Source organism: Hyla sarda, chromosome 5 (genome assembly GCF_029499605.1).
Source record: "Hyla sarda isolate aHylSar1 chromosome 5, aHylSar1.hap1, whole genome shotgun sequence".
NCBI lineage: Eukaryota > Metazoa > Chordata > Amphibia > Anura > Hylidae > Hyla > Hyla sarda.
The window spans coordinates 171975987-171998364 of NC_079193.1; the positions used below are offsets into that span (position 1 = coordinate 171975987).

General features: G+C 45.1%; 1 protein-coding gene across 1 annotated transcript in view; it reads left to right on the top strand.

The window, feature by feature from the left end:
* The window catches only part of LOC130272610 (collagen alpha-2(VI) chain-like), a 102543-nt gene that overhangs the window by 18138 nt on the left and 62027 nt on the right, over nt 1-22378 (top strand). The window contains exons 9-10 of the mRNA XM_056518443.1: nt 2109-2162; nt 12865-12900. Of these exons, the coding sequence (XP_056374418.1) occupies nt 2109-2162; nt 12865-12900 (90 nt within the window). The remainder of the gene's footprint in view (nt 1-2108; nt 2163-12864; nt 12901-22378) is intronic.

Genomic DNA, 22378 nt, shown 5'->3' on the forward strand with positions numbered 1-22378 from the left:
GAGGGACAGAGAGCAGTGTGTGTTTCACAGAAAAGCATTCTTACTGCAGCGATGCACCTCCCAGTCACTAGTAACATAGTAACATAGTTCACAAGGTTGAAAAAAGACCAGAGTCCATCACGTTCAACCTATATCCCTAATGAGTCCCTACTGAGTTAATCCAGGGGAAGGCAAAAAACCCTCATACTAGAGGTAAAAAATTCCTTCCCGACTCCAAATATGGCAGTCAGAATAAATCCCTGGATCAACGTTCTGTCCCTATAATTCTAATTTACATAAACAGCATTGTTCTTACTCTCCAAAAATGCATCAAGACCCCTTTTAAATTATTTTACAGAGTTCCCCATGACCACCTCCTCAGGCAGAGAATTCCACAATCTCACTGCTCTTACTGTAAAGAACCCCTGTCTGTGCTGATGTAGAAACCTTCTTTCCTCTAAACGGAGAGGATGCCCCCTTGTTATAGATACAGTCCTGGGTATAAATAGATCATGGGAAAGATCTCTGTACTGTCCCCTGATATATTTATACATAGTTATTAGGTCTCCCCTAAGCCTTCTTTTTTCTAAACTAAATAAACCTAATTCTGATAATCTTTCTGGGTACTGTAGTCCTCCCATTCCCCGTATTACCCTGGTTGCCCGTCTTTGAACCCTCTCCAGCTCCATTATATCTTTCTTGTACACTGGTGCTACAGCGTTCTATTACAGAGAAGGACAGAGAGCAGTGTGTTGCACAGAACAGCAGAGATTCAGCTCAAGCACAAATCCTGCCTAGAAACACTGATGGGGAAGGGAGGGAGATTGAGAGAGAGAGAGTGCAATTTTGGGTGTAGTACACAGCGACTATGTGCTGCAGCACTGGTGTGTACTGCTGGTGTTGTACACAAATACTTTTTTAAGCGTACTGGAGTACATTGTCCTCCCCTCAAGTGCATACAACATACGTACATCTAAGTGGTGTACTATTTTGTTCCTGTTAAATTCTCAAGGGCCTAGATACTGTGAAAGGTCAGGAAAAAGTACTTACCGGCTGGTGTTGTGCGCAAATACTTTTTACGCGTACTGTAGCGTGTTGTCCTCCCCTCATATATACACTAAGTATGTCAGGCAGAGAAGTGCATACCACATACTTACAGCTAAGTGGTGTACTATTTTGTTCCTGTAAAAGTCTCAAAGACCTATATACTGTGAAAGGCCAGGCAAAAGTCCACACCTGCTGGTGTTGTAGACAAATACTGTTTTAAGCGTAGTGGAGCGTATAGTACTCCCCTCATATATACACTAAGTATGGCAGGCAGAGAAGTGCCAGGATGTGCACAGAGGAGTGGCAGAGGCCTGAATTCATCAGGTGCAGGCAGAGGTTGCAGCAGACTATGGGCGAGTGGCAGCAGGAGTCGCAGCAAGAGGCCTGAGCTCTCGGTATCAGCTAGCGGTTGTGTCTCGACCAGCAACACTTATATTAGTTAGGGCACGTTTATCTAGGATAGGTAGGGACATTTAATTCTCTAGGGCACTCACCTGTACCCTTTTTCCCTCCCTATAACAAGCCAACAGGCTGATATCGAGTTCTCATCTTACAAGAAATATCGGATTTAGAGAACTGCTGAGGATATCTATGTCTATGTTCTATTCACTTGATTATTTATTGTATTTTTCATTGCTGGTGTTGTTTGTCTTTTTTACAAAAACCAAGTAAAAGTTATGTTTTAAAATATCTATGTCTTATTGGAGTTTCAAAATAAATATATGTCAAGTTCTCTCCAAGGGGTAATCCATTGATTTCACCTAGAGGAGTGAGTAATTATCTGATTTTCCCCTGTGGTTAAACTAGCTATGGTTTGAACATTATTTTGTATTCAAGACCTTCTGATTCCACTGGATGTTTTATAATTTAATGTTTTCTTGAAATTTATAATAAATGTAACACTTAGGCAATGTTCACAATAATAAAGTGCGCTGAGTTCAAAGTATATGTTTATATACCAGCAGATGATATGATTTTTTGCAGATATGCTGAAGCATACCTCAATTGTAGTGAACCAAATCTAAATGGTATTTTATGTTCAGTTCTAATGAATTTTAAAGAGTCATTTTCATTTAACATAGGGACCTTCTGGCTACAGAGGAAATGTTGGTCTTCCTGGAATAAAAGGAATAAAGGTAGGTAAACACTCATTTTTACTACAGTTTATAAAGAAAAAGTGAGTAAGATATTTTACATGAACAATTACACCTGGGCCTCTATACCTGATCCTTCAGAGAAATCCAATCGGTAAGGGTGAAAAAAAATCTTATATTCAGATAGAAAGGCAAAAGGTTATTCAAGTACTTCTCCTATAGAGTTGTTTTTTTATTACTCATCACTTAGCTAGGATACTGTTGCATTACTCCACAAAAGAAGCAGGATGTGGAAGGGCACAGACAAGAAGAAGGCACCATGGGATGACACAATTTCCTTTAAATGTAAATCTGTAGTGTGGTGAGGGTTTGATGAGGGCAGATGTTATTACCCTAGGGGCAAATGGCATTAACTGCTTGTATTCGTGATGCCAGGGCGTGGTTTAACCTCTTCACCACCCGAAGGTATACTGCTGGATCCTGAGCTAGGCATTGCGAGGGTTTAGGCTCCTGAAGCAGAGACAGTGTTGAGGAACCTGAGGAGGACATCAGTGACATGCAGACACAACTCGATGATGATGAAGCCGATCGCACTTGGGATCTGGGTGCAGAAGGGGATTCATCATCATCAGGAGAAGAGGGTTGCTGGTTGCCCATGAGGCAGCAGCTGAGCCAGCAAGGTGGTAGCATGGTTGGCAGTCAGCATGGTGGCAGAAGTGGAAAGTCTGGAGCCAAACGTGCCCAGGGTAGACCACCTGCTTCGCAGCAGCCTACCTTCCTGGGAGGTAGTGGAACAGGGGTTCCTGGAGTCGGCGGCAGTAGCAGCCAATCAGTGCGGAGTGCGAACTGTTGCTAGAAAAATCAGCAACTCAGGGGTGTGGCAGTTTTTCATCAAGCATCCGGAGGAGGTTAACATGGCCATATGCAAGATGTGTCGGCAGAATGTGAAGCGTGGTCAGGGTCCCAATGTTGGCACCACAGCCCTGCATCAACATATGCAGCGTCACCATAAAGCGGCCTGGGAGAACCATGGCTCCGATGTGGTGGTCCAGCCTGCTGCATCACCCAGTGGCACGCCACTCCCTGTTTCAGCCAGCCAAGGTTCAACCACCTCAGCCGATGGGAGTTGTGTCATATGCATCTTATGTTACTCCAGATGTTCCTACTCCTCCAACTTTGACTCAGTCATTCCGCCAGCAATCCATCGGCGAAGCCATGTCCAAGAGACAACAGTGTGAGCCCACTTATCCAGCGGTGCAGAAGCTGAATGTGCTCCTGTCCAAGTTGCTGGTGCTGCAGTCCCTCCCTTTTCAAGTGGTGGACTCTGCACCTTTCAGACCACTGATGGCTTGTGCCGAGCCAAGGTGGAGAGTTCCAAGCCGTCATTTCTTTGCAAAAAAGGCAGTACCAGCCCTGCACAATTTTGTGGAACAGAAGGTTGGACAATCCTTGAGCCTGTAAGTGTGTACCACAGTGCACGACAGTGCTGACGTCTGAAGCTGTAACTACAGTCAGGAACAGTACATGTCCTTTACGGCCCACTGGGTGAATGTGGTTCCTGCACAGCCACAACAGCAACTTGGACAGATCACGCCACTTCCGCCTTCACACTCTCAGGCCATTGGTCCTGTGACAGTGGTCCTCCTTATCCTCTACTGTCTCCTCAGCGTCCACTGCACGGACAAATCTTAGGGGAGCTGCATACCATGTGTGCAGTCTGCCATGTCTGCATACCATGTGTGCAGTCGGCCACCTGGAGTGGTTTGGCTGAGGCATGGCGGTTGTAATTGTCTTGTTGCCTTTATCAGGCTTCGCCCATTTTCTTACTGACAATCTCCTTGGCCTCTTGAATCCTCCTCTGATGATCGGAAACCCACTCAAGGAATGCTTGTGGGGAATTGTTGATCTGGGCTTGCCGCCCAAACGTCCGGTCTTTAGGCAATTGCCTGTGTCGTCCCATCATCAAGTAGAAGGGATGTATCCAGTGGAGCAGTGTACTGTATTGTTGTAAATTTCTAACAATTCGGGCAGTAGCTGGGGCCATTCTTCTTGTCTTAACACAGAGGCTTCTCGCAGCATATGGACAAAGACTTGGTTGATGCGCTCACAGTGCCCATTCCCCTGAGGGTGATAGGCGGTGGTTTAGGGTTTCTTGCAGTCGTTGAATTGACATAGTTCTTGGAAGAGTTCCAAGTGGGTTTGCACCCACGTAGAGTGGAACATCTGGGTCGCTGTCTTGGCCGTGAAAACTTTGACGGGTACAACGACAACCCATTTGGAGTAGTGATCCACCATGCTGAGAGCATAGGTATGCCCGGACCAGGTAGGAGACTATTTCACATGGTCTAGCGCAGGGGTCTCAAACTCCTGGCCCACGAGCCATTTGTGGCCCGTGGAACAAAATTTTGCGGCCCGCACCAGAGATCTGGAATTTGTATCACCCGATGCCCGGGACATGCAGTTCTGGGCACCAGGCAGGTGATTTCTTCAGGCATATAGCCCTGCTTCGGGCAAGCAGGGCTAAATGCCGGAAGACTTCACACACTTTGGCAAACACTGCTACATGGGACCCGGTGCACATATGATAAGGCAACCAGTCTTGCCTGTCACTAAACTGCTACCTACTTACATCTTCCTGCGGGGACTTTCTGGCGGAGGTGCTCATGGTGAGGGACATCATCGCAAGCACCGCGCAGGGATGCCGACGTCCTGAGCAACACGTGCAAGGACGTCACTTATAACGCGCCCCTCCGTCAAGTAGTCCCCGCAGGTAGATGTAAGTAGCATAGTCCAGGTGGGGAATCTGTGCTATGGCTACCTAATGTGGGGAATCTGTGCTAAGGCTACCTAATGTGGGGAAACTGTGCTGCACTACCTAATGTGGGGAAACTGTTCTGTGCTACTTAATGTGGGGAAACTGTTCTGTGCTAAGGCTACCTAATGTGGGCAATCTGTGCTGAGGCTACCTAATGTGGGGAAACTGTGCTATGGCTACCTAATGTGGGGAAACTGCTACCTTCCTTATGTGGGGAAACTGCTGCCTATCTAATGCTCCCCCACCAGCAGTAGCACCACCATCATCCCTCAGCTCATGCTATTACCACAAGGGGGTAGGGGGAATGGGGGGGTGTTGCTGGTGGATGACGGGAGTGCTACTGCTGGTGGGGGGTGTTGCTGGTGGATGATGGGGGTGCTACTGCTGATGGGGTGTGTTGTTGGTGGATGATGAGGGGCACATGATGGGGGCATTATATGTGAGTGGCGCATGCTGGGGGCATCATATCTGAGGGGTACATGCGGGCCAGCCTCACCCAGCCGCTACCTCCAGTGGCCCGCAGATAATTTGAGTTTGAGACCCCTGGTCTAGCCCGACTAATTGGTTGGGTCTGTCACTCTGGATGGAGCGGAGGGGTGCCCTTGCATCCTTACGCACATTGTTGGTGACGTTACAGACAGAGCATTCACTGCACCATTTCTCAAAGTCACTCCACATTCCAATCCAATGGAATCTTCTACTGACAGTGGCTTTGGTCTTAATGTCCCAACTGGTCATGAAAAGCGTTGAGGACCTCTCCAGGGAACCAGAATCTGATTAAGTCGATCACCAGAGACCGGATCCAAAGAATTTTGGTACAACAGTCCTTTGTGCACAAACAGTCGCTTCCTCTGTTGCCACAGACATTTCAACTCATAGTCACACTGGGCCCAGCGCAGACGGGGTGGTACCTTTTTTGCCAAAAGGTAGTCCAACAGATCCCCCATAACTAGAATTTCATCTTGGAGAGTCCAGGTGTACAGGTCTTCTTTAACATTTTCGGATTTGGGTTTACCATCCATGATGGCGGCCACAACATTCTGGTTCACAAACCGCTGATAAAATGGGGGCATCTCCCCGTCTTCTCACCCGTGTTTGACAGGTGGTTCTTCGCAGGGGGTCATCCGAGACAGTACATCGGCATTGACGTTTGACTTGCCGCTTCTGTACTTGATGGTGAAGCTGTACAGTAATTAACCAATCTTAAAGCCCATCGTTGTTCAATGGCACCCAACTTGGCAGTGTTCAGGTGGGCCAATGGGTTATTATCCGTGTAGACAACAAATGGCATGGCAGCCAAATAGTCTTTGAATTTTTCTATCACGGCCCATACCAGGGCAAGAAGTTCCAGTTTAAATGAACTGTAATTGGCATCATTCTTTTCTGTTCCTGGCAGGTTATGACTGGCATAGGCAATCACTCTCTCTTGTCCATGGGACAGCTCCCAGACCTTCAAAACTGCCATCAGTATATAGCCGGAACGGCTTACTGTAGTCCGGATAGGCCAAGATGGGTGGTTCTGTCAGCAGACGTTTAAGAGCTCGGAACGCTGTCTCTTGCTCTTCAGCCCATTCAATAAGTAGTCTTCCATTGTAATTCTCCTTTGCTATACCACGTAGGAGAGCTGTGAGGGGTTCTGCAATTTGGGCGAAGTGTGAGATGAAGCGGTGGTAGTAGCCGGCAAATACCAGGAAGCTCCTGACATCCTTCACTGTGCGCGGGGTAGGCCAGTTCTTGACAGCATCCACCTTTTCAGGATTTGGCTCAACTCCCTCTGCACTGACAACATGGCCCAAGTAATGGACTTGAGGTTTGAGCAAGTGACACTTTGATGGTTTGATCTTCAACCCATGCTTGATGAAGACTTGAAAGACGTCTGACAGAGGATTGAGGTGTTCCTTGTAAGACTTGGAATACACAATGACATCATCCAGGTATAACAAGACACTTTGGAAATTCAGATGGCCCAGGCAGCTTTCCATCAGACGCTGGAGCGTAGTGGGGGCGTTACATAGCCCAAACGGCATACTTTTAAACTCAAACAACCCTATGAGTGTCACAAAGGCTGTCTTCTCCCAATCCTCCACGGCCATGGGCACTTGCCAGAACCCGCTAGTTAAATCCAGGGTGGAGAAGTAAGCAGCAGACCTGAGGGCTGTAAGCGACTCCTCAATCCTTGGCAAAGGATAAATGTCCTTATGTGTGACATTGTTAGTCGACACAGAAGCGGATGGTTCCGTCTTTCTTCTTGACCAGGACGAGAGGCGCCGCCCAGGGATTCTGACTTTCTTGTATCACTTCTGCCTTTCAGCATCCTCTTAACAGTCTGATACATGTCTGGCATGACTGGACAGTGTCTCTCCTTAAAGGCCATCTCTGGCTGAAAACAACTTATTCTCTATCCACAGGATAGGGGATAAGTGTTTGATCGCGGTGGGGGGGGAGGGGGGCGACCGCCGGGATCCCCCCGCAATCTCCTGCATGGGGCCACAGCTCTCCCGTTAAGGAGGCGTGCCGGCCAGAATGTCATGCTGACACGCCTCTTCCATGTAGTTCTATGGGAGAGGCGGGGAGGCAACTTTCGTGCCTCCCTGCCTCTCCCATAGAACTGTATGGGGAGGGGGCGTACCACCAACCTAGAACGCTAATGCGGGGGCCCCATTCAGAAGATCACTTATACAGTGCTGGATCAGTCTTCCCGAAGTCTGTGGGATGTTTGCTGAAAGCTTCATGATATCTTTTGGCGACATTGATGACTCCATTGACCTGGTCCCATGGGGTAGTGTGGAGCTGCACCCACGAGGGTTCGGGAGGGTTAGCAGTGGATCCACTGGGGACTTGAGCTGCATGCTATCAAGCCACTAGATGTTCTGTCACAATGTCTTTCGACTCTAGGAGGTACAACTGAGCCACAGTGTACTTCGGTAGAACAGTAACAGAATCAGACAAGTTCACTAACCGTACTGGGACACTTCCGTTGGAGCCAGTGACAATACTTCTTGCAGCTCTGATTAAGGGATGATCTTCCAGTTGCATAGGTTCCAGCAGGGCCTGATAATCCCGATTCTTGACTCTGGGACATGCACAACACCAGGTGGTGGTTTCAGTGTTGGGTTGTAAGGTCACCGACCTAATGTCTTGAACTCGTACTCTGCAGATCTCGCCTTGCTTATTGGCATACTTCTGTTCCACTTGTAGGACTTTCAGGTGGTGCTGCATAGCCTGCCGGTCTGAAGGGGGCATATATGGAAGAGAGGCATACAAGGCATCCAAAATTTTTGTAAAACAATTCCTCATAATGTTCATCTCCAATATAAATTTAGCTGACTCCTTATCTGTCACATTGGTTACAATCACTGTCTGCCCTTTAAGTACATGTTCACCCAATTGAATGGTTGGCTCCCAGTATCCATGTCTGGGGACTGGTTGCCCATTACCTGCGACTACTCTGAAATTAACATCCTCAGGCTCACATAATAGACTAGCATCCCAATTCTGGTAAAAAAAATAAAAATAAAACACTTTTAGATATGGTAGACACTTGTTACCCTGTATCTATTAATGCCTCTAAAGGTACACCTTCTACAATAACTGTTTGAAGAGGGCAAGAGGCGACATAAAGTGAGAGTCCGGATTTAGGTTGTATGAGGGTTGGACCTGGTGGCTGTTTTCCTGAGGGCCGGTCCTCAACCTCAGGGTGAATCCGTTTAAATCCCTGCACTGCATTTTCCAGTGGCCGAGCTTGTTACAATAGGTTCAAAAAGGTCTCTGAGTCCCAGATTATCTATTGGGTGGAGAATTACAGTAACTGGGATTGTGGGGAGCAGGAGCAGGGGCAGGTTTCCTGGGCAAGGGCGGTTCTCGGTCAAATGGAGCAGGCCGTGTGGCAAGCTCCTTAACAGCCTTAGTCAATTGCTCAATGTCTTGCCTAACACTCTGTAGATCCGAGACTGTGGTGACTGGCAAATTAGGTTGCACTGGGGGCGGAAACAGGGGACGGTAATGGTATAGGCCTGGCTGCCGCCCCTAGTGGTTCTGGAGCAGGTATAAGGGGAGTACAGACTTCCTCTAACTCAGTCCTGGACTCAATAACTCGGATAGCCAGTCTTTTAAAAGCAGGAAATGACTGATGGGGTTTTGGACTGCTAACATTGTCAATTGGGCCATGTCCACTTGTTATGGGCTCCATCAATAAATCTATCCATCAACACTTTGTTGCCCTGCTCAGGAGTTATACCACCTAATTTCTGGACAGTCTCTAGGGCTACAGCATATGCCCTCAAGGTTTCACCTGGCTTTTGTCACCTTTCATACAGCCGGAGACGTACCTCTGATGGAGAATGTGACCCAAATACCTGGTACAGTCCCTCAAAGATCTGCTCCACATTCGCCTTCTCAGATGCTGGCCAGGTACGGACTTCCTCAAGTGCCGGTCCCTGAAGTTGTCCTGTTTGTAGTTGCACCTGTTGGTTAAGGAAAGAGTAAAAGACAAACAAACTCTGGATCCTCTCTTTGAAATCCCTCAGGGTGAAGGGGTCACCATTGTAGGTGAGAAGGACAGGGTTCCACATGAATACTGGTGCAGACATGGAAACACCAGGACTGTTGTTGCTTGCGGGAGGCAGGAGGGGCAGGACCCTGGCTGCTGGAGGAGGTGATGACCTCACCACTGGAGATGAAGGGGCGCTGGCGCCCGGTTGATCTGTGGTGCTGGGTTCAGACATCTCGTTGATTTTTGAGTGTGCTGTCACTTTAAGAAGAATGAGGTTTGTTCTCCTTTAAGAGAACTGATGAAGTGTTGCAGCGGCTTCAGTTTGAATGATGGGGGTACTACAGCAGACACTCCCCCTCTATTTTGCAGGTACCCAGTGATAAACAGTCTTGCGACTAGACTTGTGGATTCTAAGAAGACATTAGTGACAAATTCAGGTCCCGGAGATTTGTTTTGGATGATCGGTGGTGTTTGCAGAACTTGCACTGCAGCACTGACTTTGCGGGTGACAGCTGGATATGAGCGCAGCAGCTGGAACTTCCAAGATAATAGGTAAAAGAATCCTGGCACTCACGATAGATGCTTAATCACCTCAAGTGTTTATTCACACATAAAGCATAAATTTAGCAAAAACAAGATGGCTGCGCCCAGGCAACACAGGGCGGTCTTTTGGTTCCTCCTCGCTGGACTGAAGAGGCGTCACCGCTGGGGACTGATGTGGGTGGAGTTGCGACCACTCGTGCGCGGGAAACTCTGGACCAGATTAACTCTTTCAGGTAAAACCTTTACGCAGTTCACAATGGCAGATAACAGACTTTCGTTCACCTCCCCCTCTATTTTACAAGCGCCTTGTAATACACAGATTTCACTGACAAAGTCTTATACACTTTCTGGGGGGATACTTTTCGCATAAGGCGCACACCCATATCCTGTTCGTAGGACGCCAAAAGTTGTGGTGAGGCTGTGATGAGGGCAGATGTTATTACCCTAGGTATAGATGGCGTTAACCCCTTATATTCATGATGCCAGGGCGTGGTTTAACCTTTTCACCACCCAAAGGTATACCGCTGGATCCTGGGCTAGGCCCCGGCCAGATAATGACTCTGACGCCAAGTTAAGGAACAATGGCAGCTTTACTGAGGTAGCTAGGTGTAATAGTCTTGACAGCTCAGTTAGTTGCAAGAAGGTGACCAGTGACTTCAGAGACCTTAGGGCTCGCTAGGACTTTTAGTGGATTTGGACAATTTGCTGCAGGCCCATGCTGACTTTACACAGACTGATCTTGACTGACTTCACTAGACTGACTTCACCCCGTGTGTAGCTTACCAGGTTTTGAAGTTCACCTGTGGGGTACCTGATTAGTAGAAGCGTGGCTGTGTGCTTTAGGCCTCCTCAGGACACCAGACACTCTTTCAGGACTTGACTTTACTGTTCCTCAGCAGCAACTGCACAAGAGACTGAACTAGCTCCTCCCAGGGTTTATAAGGGGGAGACTCTGGAGGGGTCCCATAGGTCAACCTATAAGTCACATGATTACTGGTACCTTCCTTGATTACAATACATGACAACAGTATTTAAAAGCACATAACAATATATACACATTACATTAGATAACATAGGCACTTAGTACTGTTTATGGAACATAGAAGTAAGGGAGGCCCAAGGGTCACTGAAATAAAGTCCACCCGACAGGTGGACTTTATCTCCTGACAAAAAGAAATAAAAATCAAAAATGAGATCAGAAAATGTCCATGTCTTTTTGCATGTGTACCACACGTTTATGGCTACTTAGTATGTTCTTTTTGTTGCATCATAGTCCATCTATATGAAGCATTTTTCTCCCATGGATTTTTAAGGGGAAAACTGAACTGCATTAAAAACTGTTCCAATCAGAAGTAATTGATTGTAATGCCGTTTCCATGCAGTAATTATGCATCTATAAAAGGTATACTCCACTGCCCCAGCATATGTAACATTTTGTTCCTAACTCTGGGTGCACTCGTACCGTCACATCACGTCCTCTCCCATAGACTTGCAGTGAGGGAGTGTGGTGTGTCATCACGAAGGGCATGGCCTTGATGTCACGACCCCTGCAGCCCGCACCCAGCGTTGGGAACTAAATGTTCCGGATGCTGGGGCAGTGGAGTATTCCTTAAAATACTGCAGAGTGAGCAGAAGTGTTATGTGGGGGAAAAAGGAGAAAAACACACAGGAAATGCATCAAAACCATATGGGATTTGTCCTGGTGGTTCCTCCAAAGAAGAAAAACATGTTAACTTACCCCAAGGCTAGGTTTACTGTCACGATTCGGCAGGCTGGAGGTGGATCCTCTGTGTCAGCGAGGAATTGGCGTGGACCGTGCCGGTGGACCGGTTCTAAGTGGCTGGCAAAGCGGGATGGTCTTGCTGCGGCGGTAGCAACCAGGTCGTATCCACTAGCAACGGCTCAACCTCGCTGACTGCTGAGAAGGCGTGGGACAGAAGGACTAGGCAGAGGCAAGGTCAGACGTAGCAGAAGGTCGGGGCAGGCGGCAAGGTTCGTAGTCAATATGGATAGCAGGAGATCAGGTAACACAGGCTTGGACAACACTAAACGCTTTCACTGGCACAAGGCAACAAGATCCGGCAAAGGAGTGCAGGGGAAGTGATGTGATATAGCCAGGGAGCAGGTGGAAGCTAATCAGGCTAATTGGGCCAGGCACCAATCATTGGTGCACTGGCCCTTTAAATCTCAGAGAGCTGGCGCGCGCGCGCCCTAGAGAGCGGAGCCGCGCGCGTCAGCACATGAGAGCCGGGGACCGGGACGGGTAAGTGACTTGGGATGCGATTCGCGAGCGGGCGCGTCCCGCTATGCGAATCGCATCCCCGCCGGCAATGTCAATGCAGCGCTCCCGGTCAGCGGGTCTGAAAGGGGCGCTGCAGGGAGTGAAACGCCGTGAGCGCTCCGGGGAGGAGTGGGGACCCGGAGCGCTCGGCGTAACATTTACATGGCGGAATTCCCAAGCAGAATTTTAATTAAATAATCAGGTGCAGCAGAGTCCCATTGATTCTTACAAGCTTCTGTTGCACTGTGCACACGGCGGAATTTCCCGACTCTGGCGTCCACAGAAAGAATAGACAAGTCTATTCTTTCTGCGGATTCCACTCTATAAGACGGCGCATTTTCGAATGGTCCTAGCACCCACCAGATCATTCAAATGTGCGAAATGTGCACCCATGTTTTCCGTGTGGGCGTTCCATACGGAATCATGCCGTAAGAACATGGCTTTAGAGTGAATGTTTGTTTATTAGATATTATTAAGCCACATGAATCAGTTGTTGCCATTTCTGACTTTCCTGCTGATCTAATAAAAATGTACCTTTTTTTAAATGCAGATTGTTTTAAAAGTTTATTTTTGCAATTCCTGTATAAATATTGTATTTATTTATTTTTTTAAGGGAAAAGTTGGCCGTGCTGGGATTACCGGTGACCAGGTATTTTATCTTATTTTATGTTATCCATGGTTTTAATCCTTCAAAGGGTATTACAATCTAAACCATTTATGGCATATCAACAGGATATGTCATGAATGTCTGATAGATGCGAGTCCCATCCGTCCGTCCTGGTTGCAGCTTGCTTTTTAACACTATTTTTGTAAGGCTTTCTGTTGGGGACAGAAAACCTATATCAATTTCACCATAATTTTTTGCATTTAACCCCTTAAGGACCAGGCCAATATTATTTTTGCATTTTCGTTTTTTTTTTCTCCTTACCTTCTAAAAATCATAACTTTTGTATTTTCATCCACAGACCCATATGAGGGCTTGTTTTTTGCGTAACCAATTTTACTTTGCAATGACATCACTCATTTTACTTCTAGTGAAAGTACATCACTCTCAAAGGAGTTGGGGGTGCCAAAGTAGGAGTCCCAATCCTAATGCAATGTAAGTAAAGACTTGGCACACCGCTCATAGAGTTGAATCAATGTGAAATTTATTAGGTCCTTTGTGGACCGAAACGTAACTTCATTTTGGATTGCTAATAAATTTCACATTGAGTCAACTCTCTGAGCGGTGTGCCAAGTCTTTACTTACATCACTCATTTTACCATAAAATATATGGCGCAACCCAAAAATGTATGTGGGGAAATTGAAGACAAAACCACAATTTAGCAAATTTTGGAAGGTTTTGTTTTCACGCTGTACACTTTATGGTAAAAATGACACGTATTCTGTGGGTCAATATGATTAAAATGATACCCATGGTTATATGCTTTTTTTAATTGTATCGCTTAAAAAATTCTCAAACTATTTTAACAAAATGAGTATGTTTAAAAGTGCCCTATTTTGACCACCTATAACTTTCTAATTTTCCTTATATGGGGCGGTATGAGGGCTCTTTTTTTGCGCTGTGATCTGTAGTTTTTTATTGGTACCACTTTTCCTTACATAAAATTTTTTATTAATTTTTTGGGAAATAAATTGTGACAAAAAAACTGTAATTTGGGACTTTTTTTTACGTTTACACCGTTCACCTTATGGGATAATTAACAATATATTTAGATATTTCATACATCAAATAGTTACATAGTTACATAGTTAGTACGGTCGAAAAAAGACATATGTCCATCAAGTTCAACCAGGGAATTAAAGGGTAGGGGTGTGGCGCGATATTGGGAAAGGGATGGGATTTTATATTTCTTCATAAGCATTAATGTTATTTTGTTCCATGAATGTATCTAATCCTGTTTTAAAGCTGTTAATTGTTCCTGCTGTGACCAGTTCCTGAGGTAGACCGTTCCATAAATTCACAGTCCTCACGGTAAAGAAGGCGTGTCGCCCCTTGAGACTAAACTTTTTCTTCTCCAGACGGAGGGAGTGCCCCCTCGTCCTTTGGGGGGGTTTAACCTGGAACAGTTTTTCTCCATATTTTTTGTATGGGCCATTAATATACTTATATACGTTTATCATCTCCCCCCTTAAACGTCTCTTCTCAAGACTAAACAATTGTAACTCCTTTAATCGCTCCTCATAGCTAAGATGTTCCATGCCCCATATTAGTTTAGTCGCGCGTCTCTGCACCCTTTCCAACTCCGCAGTGTCCCTTTTATGAACAGGCGACCAAAACTGAACAGCATATTCCAGGTGAGGCTGTACCAATGCTTTATAAAGGGGGAGTATTATGTCCCTGTCCCTTGAGTCCATGCCTCTTTTGATACATGACAATATCCTGCCGGCTTTGGAAGCAGCAGCCTGACATTGCATGCTATTCTGAAGTCTGTGATCTACAAGTACAAGCAGATCCTTCTCTACCAGTGACTCTGACAGTTTAATCCGCCCTAAGACATACGACACATCCATGTTATTAGTACCCAGATGCATAACTTTACATTTATCCACATTGAACCTCATTTGCCAAGTGGATGCCCAGACACTTAGTCTATCCAAGTCGTCTTGTAACTTATGCACATCCTCTATAGACTGTACCGTGCTACAAAGCTTGGTGTCATCTGCAAAGAGAGAAACAGAGCTGTTAATACCATCCTCTATATCATTGATAAATAAATTAAACATGTTAAACATATGTTTCTTCATTTTTTTTTTTTTCGCTTTTTGGGGGTAAAATGGGGAAAAAGGGATGATTTACATTTTTATTGGGGGAGGGGATTTTTAAAAATGTTTTCCTTTTTATTTTTTACATTATTTTCCTTTTATTTTTTAATTTAATTTTTTTAATGTCCCCACTATTTATAGTAATCATTTGATTGCAAATACTGTTCAGTGCTCTGCATAGGGCATAGCACTGATCAGTGTTATCGGCTATCTTCTGTTCTGGTCTGTTCAGTCTAAGACAAGAGCAGAAGACCCCTGGAGATGGCTGGAGGCAGGTGAGGGGACCTCTGGCCGCAATGCTGGATGATTGGATCCCTGCGGTAGCGCTGCAGGCGATCTGATCATCCATTTTAAGTACCACAGATGCCGTGATCTGTATTTATCACGGCATCTGAGGGGTTTATGGTGGACATCAGCGCGATCGCTGATGTCTGCCATTACCAGCGGGTCCCTGGCTACTGATAGTGGTCTTGTGCTCGCGGTCATTACAGAGTGTAAATGTACTTCATGGTGCGCTAAGTACCACCGCACCATGACGTACATTCACGTCAATTGTTGTTAAGGGGTTAAAATCACTTGTATATATAGTGGTATCAAACATATATTAGTTTTACCACTTTAATAAAAAAAAAAATTTTTTGTGTGTGTCGTCACATTTCAAGATTCATAATATTTTTTTTATTGTTTTCTTTAAAGTAGTCATATGTGGGCTTGTTTTTTGCTTGTTTGTAGTTGTAGTTTTATTAACCCCTTCCCGCAGAATGGCATATATAAACGCCGGGTTGTGCAGTGCGTTCGCGCATCCCGGCGTTCATAAATGACATACAGTTAACCCGGCGATGCGCAGCATCGCACGGGTTAACTGGCAGAAGTCCCGCTGTTTCCAGCAGGGGACAACTTCTGCTTCACCCCCAGGACCATTCATTGATGGTCCTGGTCAGCGATCACTGTGATTGGTCCCTGTGGACCAATCACAGTGATCTGGGGTGAAAGTTCAGATCCCCCGCACTGCCCGCCCCTGGAAGTCGGGCAGAACGGGGGACGATGGCTGCAGGGGCTCGCAGGGACCTGCGGCATAGGGGGGGAACACGGGGGGGAACACGAGGGGACCGGCAGCCTTACCTGGAGCAGCGGCAGGACCGGCCACGTGGACGAGCAGCGACGGGACCGGCAGGTAAGTATATGGTCCTCAGAGGCAGCAGTGAAGATCTTCACTGCTGCTTCTAGGAGTCTGAAAACTACAACTCCCAGCATGCCTAGACAGCCTTTGGCTGTCTGGGCATGCTGGGAGTTGTAGTTTTGCAACATCTGGAGGGCCCCAGTTTGGAGACCATTGTATAATGGTCTCCAATCTGTGCTCTTCCAGCTGTTGCAAAACTACAACTCCCAGCATGCACTTACTGTCCAGGCATGCTGGGAGTTTTAGTTCAGCAACATCTGGCCCTTCAGATGTTGCCGAACTACAACTCCCAGCATGCCCTTCAGCTGTCTGGGCATGCTGGGAGTTGTAGTTTTGCAACAACTGGAGACACACTGGTTGGGAAACATTGTTTCTAACTCAGTGTTTCCTAACCTGTGTGCCTCCAGCTGTTGCAAAACTATAACTCCCAGCATGCACTAACAGACCATGCATGCTGGGAGTTGTGGTTTTGCAACAGCTGGTGCAAACCCCCCCCCCCCCCCCCCCCCTGTGACTGGTGCACCCCTCCCACCCCTCTGCCCATGTGACTGTACCCTAAAAACACTACACTACATCAACACAAAATAAAATAAAAAGTTAAAAACACTACATATACACATACCCCTACACAGCCTCCCTCCCCCAATAAGAACGTCCGGTACACCACTGTTTCCAAAAGCAGAGCCTCCAGCTGTTGAAAAACAACACCTCCCAGTATTGCCGGACAGCCGTTGACTGTCCAGGCATGGTGGGAGTTTTGCAACAGCTGGAGGCACCCTGTTTGGGAATCACTGGCGTAGAATACCCCTATGTCAACCCCTATGCAAATCCCTAATTTAGGCCTCAAATGCGCACGGCGCTCTCACTTTGGAGCCCTGTCGTATTTCAAGGCAACAGTTTAGAGTCACATATGGGGTATCGCTGTACTCGGGAGAAATTGCTTTACAAGGTTTGGGGGGCTTTTTCTTCTTTAACCCTTCATGAAAAGGAAATGTTGGGGTCTACACCAGAATGTTAGTGTAAAAAAATTTAATTTTTTACACTAACATGCTGATGTTGCCCTATACTTTACATTTTCACAAGAGGTAAAAGGGAAAAAAGCCCCCCAAAATTTGTAACGCAATTTCTCCCAACTACAGAGATACCCCATATGTGAGCGCAAAGTGCTCTGGGGGCGCACAACAAAGCCCAGAAGGGAGAGTGCACCATGTACATTTGAGGTGATTTGCACAGGGGTGGCTGATTGTTACAGCGGTTTTGACAAACGCAAAAAAAACAAAACCCCACATGTGACCCCATTTCGGAAACGACACCCCTCACGGAATGTAATGAGGGGTGCAGTGAGAATTTACCCCCCACAGGTGTCTAACGGATCTTTGGAACAGTGGTCCGTGAAAATGAAAACTTGTACAGCCCACTGTTCCAAAGATCTGTCAGACACCAGTGGAGGGCAAATGCTCACTGTACCCCTTGTTACGTTCCTCAAGGGGTCTAGTTTACAAAATGGTATGCCATGTGTTTTTTTTTTGCTGTTCTGGCACCATAGAGGCTCCCTAAATGTGACATGCTCCCCGAGCAAAATTTGCTCTCAAAAAGCCAAATATGACTCCTTCTCTTCTGAGCATTGTAGTTCGCCCATAGTGCACTTCAGGTCAACTTATGGGGTACCTCCATACTCAGAAGAGATGGGGTTACAAATTTTGGGGGGTATTTTCTGCTATTAACCCTTGCAATAATGTGAAATTTGGGGGGAAACACATTTTAGTGGAATTTTTTTTTTTTTTTTTTTACATATGCAAAAGTCGTGAAACACCTGTGGGGTAATAAGGTTCACTTTATTCCTTATTGCATTCCTCAAGGGGTCTAGTTTCCAAAATGGTATGCCATGTGTTTTTTTTTTGCTGTTCTGGCACCATAGGGGCTTCCTAAATGCAACATGCCCCCCGAGCAAAATTTGCTCTCAAAAAGCCAAATATGACTCCTTCTCTTCTGAGCATTGTAGTTCGCCCATAGTGCACTTCAGGTCAACTTATGGGGTACCTCCATACTCAGAAGAGAAGGGGTTACAAATATTGGGGGGTATTTCCTGCTATTAACCCTTGGAAAAATGTAAAATTTGGGGGGAAACACACATTTTAGTGAAAAAAAATATTTTTTTTTTTACACATGCAAAAGTCGTGAAACACCTGTGGGGTATTAAGGCTCACTTTATTCCTTGTTATGTTCCTCAAGGGGTCTAGTTTCCAAAATAGTATGCCATGTGAGGGTTTTTTGCTGTTCTGGCACCATAGGGGCTTCCTAAATGCAACATGCCCCCCAAAAACCATTTCAGAAAAACGTACTCTCCAAAATCCCCTTATCGCTCTTTCCCTTCTGAGCCCTCTACTGCGCCCGCCGAACACTTTACATAGACATATGAGGTATGTGCTTACTCGAGAGAAATCGGGCTACAAATATAAGTATACATTTTCTCCTTTTACCCCTTGTAAAAATTCAAAAATTGGGTCTACAAGAACATGCGAGTGTAAAAAATGAAGATTGTGAATTTTCTCCTTCACTTTGTTTCTATTCCTGTGAAACACCTAAAGGGTTAAAATGATGACTGAATGTCATTTTGAATACTTTGGGGGGTGCAGTTTTTATAATGGGATCTTTTGTGGGGTATTTCTAATATGAGGACCCTTCAAATTTACTTTAAACCTGAACTGGTCCCTGAAAAATAGTGAGTTTGAAAATTTTGTGAAAAATTGGAAAATTGCTGCTGAACTTTGAAGCCCTCTGGTGTCTTCCAAAAGTAAAAACACGTCAATTTTATGATGCAGACATAAAGTAGAAATATTGTATATGTGAATAAAAAAAATTTTTATTTGTAATATACATTTTCCTTACAAGCAGAGAGCTTCAAAGTTAGAAAAATGCAAAATTTTCAAATTTTTCATCAAATTTTAGGATTTTTCACAAGGAAAGGATGCAAGTTACCACAAAAATTTACCACCATGTTAAAGTAGAATATGTCACGAAAAAACAATCTTGAAATCAGAATGATAACTAAAAGCATTCCAGAGTTATTAATGTTTAAAGTGACAGTGGTCAGATGTGCAAAAAACGCTCTGGTCCTTAAGGCCAAAATGGGCTTGGTCCTGAAGGGGTTAATACCATTTTGTGGTAAATGGGACTTTTTTTTTTTTTTTTACAACAACCCCCTGACGTCTATACTTCAGCCAGCTGCCAGTCCACTGAAAAATGCAGGCATTAAAGGGGTTATCTGACCTTTTTTCATGGTTGGCTCTGGATAAATGTCACAGTTACAGTTAAAACTAGTTTCTAGTTTAAACTGGTTTTCCATAGTGAAAAATAGTTTTGACTAAATGCCTTCGTGAAAACTAATATTGACTACTTTACCCCAGTGAAAACTTGTTTTGACTGAAGGTCTTTGTGAAAACTAGAATTGATTGCTGTTCCCTAGTTAAAACTAGTTTTGACTGAACACCTTGTGAAAACTCGAATTGACTGTTTTTTTCCTAGTTAAACCAGTTTTTACTGAATACCTGTGTTAAAACACCAGTTTTTACTAAGCAACTTCATACAAACTTTTTTGTGACATATTGTACTTTATATTAGTAGTAAATTTTGTTGATGCATGCAGCTTATTTTTATTTATTTATTTTTTATTTTTCTAGATGTGAAATACTCTACTTGTAAAAGGAGAAAGTCATGCCAAATAAATCTACCCTTATTAGGGATGTCCCAATAATTTTTTTTTTTTAAGTCTGAGTATGAGTAGCCATACTTTTTTTTTTTAACTACTCGCCGATACTAATTACGATTCTATTTTAAATTTCATGTGACAGGTTTTTTTTATGGGAAAAAGGGGGTGTTTTCAGTTTTTATTAGGGAAGGACCTTTATATAAAAAAAATTTCAAAAAACAGAACATGAAAAAAAATTATGTAAAAGTAAATCCCCCAGATAGCTGTCCCATAAATGTAAACCCTCATATAAGCTATGTAGTTAGTAGGTAGCCCCCCCTATTGGCTTGGTAGTCTGTCTCCATAATAGCTTGTAGGTAGTAGATAGCTCCCCACATTAGGTAGGCAGCAGAAGTCCCTCACATTAGGTATCCAGCAGAAGTCCCCCACATCTGCATGACATACAAGTATGTCACAGGTTGGGAAAACCTTCCATGATGTACATGTATGTCATGCGTCGTGAAGGGGTTAAAACTAGTTTTAACTGGGCATACCTGTTTGAGTGAAATGTCTCAAATCTTTCCTCTGAACCCAGCAGGCCTCTGTGTGAATAATGTCACATTACAGGAATAATAACCCCAATGATGACACAGTACAGGGATAATACACACAGTGATGTCACAGAACAGGGATAATGCACACAGTGCAGGGATAATACACAGGCATGAGTGATGTCACATTACAGGGATAACCCCAATGATGTCACAGTACTAAGATAATGAACACAGTGATGTTACAGTATAGAGTAAATAGAGAAACAAAAAAGGGGGTAGATCAGCTCACCAAATCCATATGTGTCAAGCATCAGGCAATAGTCCCGGAGCACGGACGCAGGGAGCCGCCACTCCCCGTGAGACTGAGAGGAGGAAAATGGAAGGGGTCCAGCTCCTGGGTAGGTAATCCAATAAAACTTAACCTTTAATGGCAACCAATAAAAACATGGAAAGTCGCCACAGAGGTGACGAGTGACATGTCACTTAAAAACAAGGGGGGGGTGAAACGCCGACGCGTTTCGAGCAGTTGCTCTTAGTCATGGCGTGAGTAAATAGAGTAAATATGCAGTGATGTCACATTACAGGGATAATAACCCTAATGATGTCACAGTACAGGGATAATACACACAGTGATGTCACAGTACAGGGATAATGCACACAGTACAGGGATAATACACAGTGATGAGTGATGTCACATTACAGGGATAATACACAGTGATGAGGGATAACCCCAATGATGTCACAATACTAAGATAATGCACACAGTGATGTTATAGTATAGAGTAAATATGCAGTGATGTCACTGTTTTGGGGTGGGGTAGTATAAAATGGCAGGGGCCAGGGCACAGTATTTATACTCTTACCTTTGTAACTTGCTAATCTTCTGTTCTCTTGCCGTCTCAAATCTTTCCTCTGACCCCAGCACGCCTCTGTGTGAGCTGAACCGGGGGGGGGGGGAGCTGAGCAGACAGACCAAGATTGCTGAGTGTACGGCAGTGTTTCCCAAGCAAATGTTTCAAAGCTGCAACTCCCAGCATGCCCAGACAGCCTTTGGCTGTCTAAGAATGCTCGGATTTGTAGTTTTGCAACAGCTGGAGGCACCCTGCTTGGGAAACACTGATATATAGCCTCACTCAGCAGCTGACATTTGGGCCATTTGTCTTTTTATTTGGCGAACAGACCCCCAATGTTTTAATCCAGTGACACCCTTGGGTGTCAGCAGATTACAGAAGTCAAAGTCACATATCTTGTAAAGTCCTGCAAAGCCCATAGTTCTGTAAAATCCCACATGCGATCAGCAGCTTTCCCCCTGTGCCAAACTTTGCCACCACAGAAAAGAAGGGGAAAAAACTGTAGAAAGTAGAAATATTTACAGAAAAATATAATTGTGTCCCTTGAAGTGAAACTCCATAAAAGTTTATGATCTCCTGGTCTTGTGCTGCGATCCTCAGAGGCTCCTAGCACTGATGCGGTAAATTCATGGACGCTCGCTCCTGGCAGCCGCGTGCTCCCCCGGGTAAAGTGACAGGCTGGGAGCAAGCACAGCAGAACGCTAGTGCCATCCACAGATTTGTCTATAAGCCATCTTTTGTCCATGACACGTGGACAAGCTGATGGTGCTGTGTCAGTGTCCCAAGAGGTTTGGGAACCCCTAGTGACAACATTTTCAAAGACAGTTTTCTTTAATAACATTTTTTTTTTTTTTTTTTTTTTTTTAAGTATTAGAAAAACTATTGTTTTGCCAAGATGTACAGCATATCAAAAGTTTTGTTTTGGTGCTTAGCAGAGGTGTACATGGGTATGCGAAGGCGGCGTGGTCAACCCACCACGAGTCAGGCGGCATCGCACTACCAATAAGAATCATTCTCAAGCACCACGTGTGAGCTAGATAAACTTTGCACATGCGAGCTAGATGAACTTTGATCTAAAAAACCATGT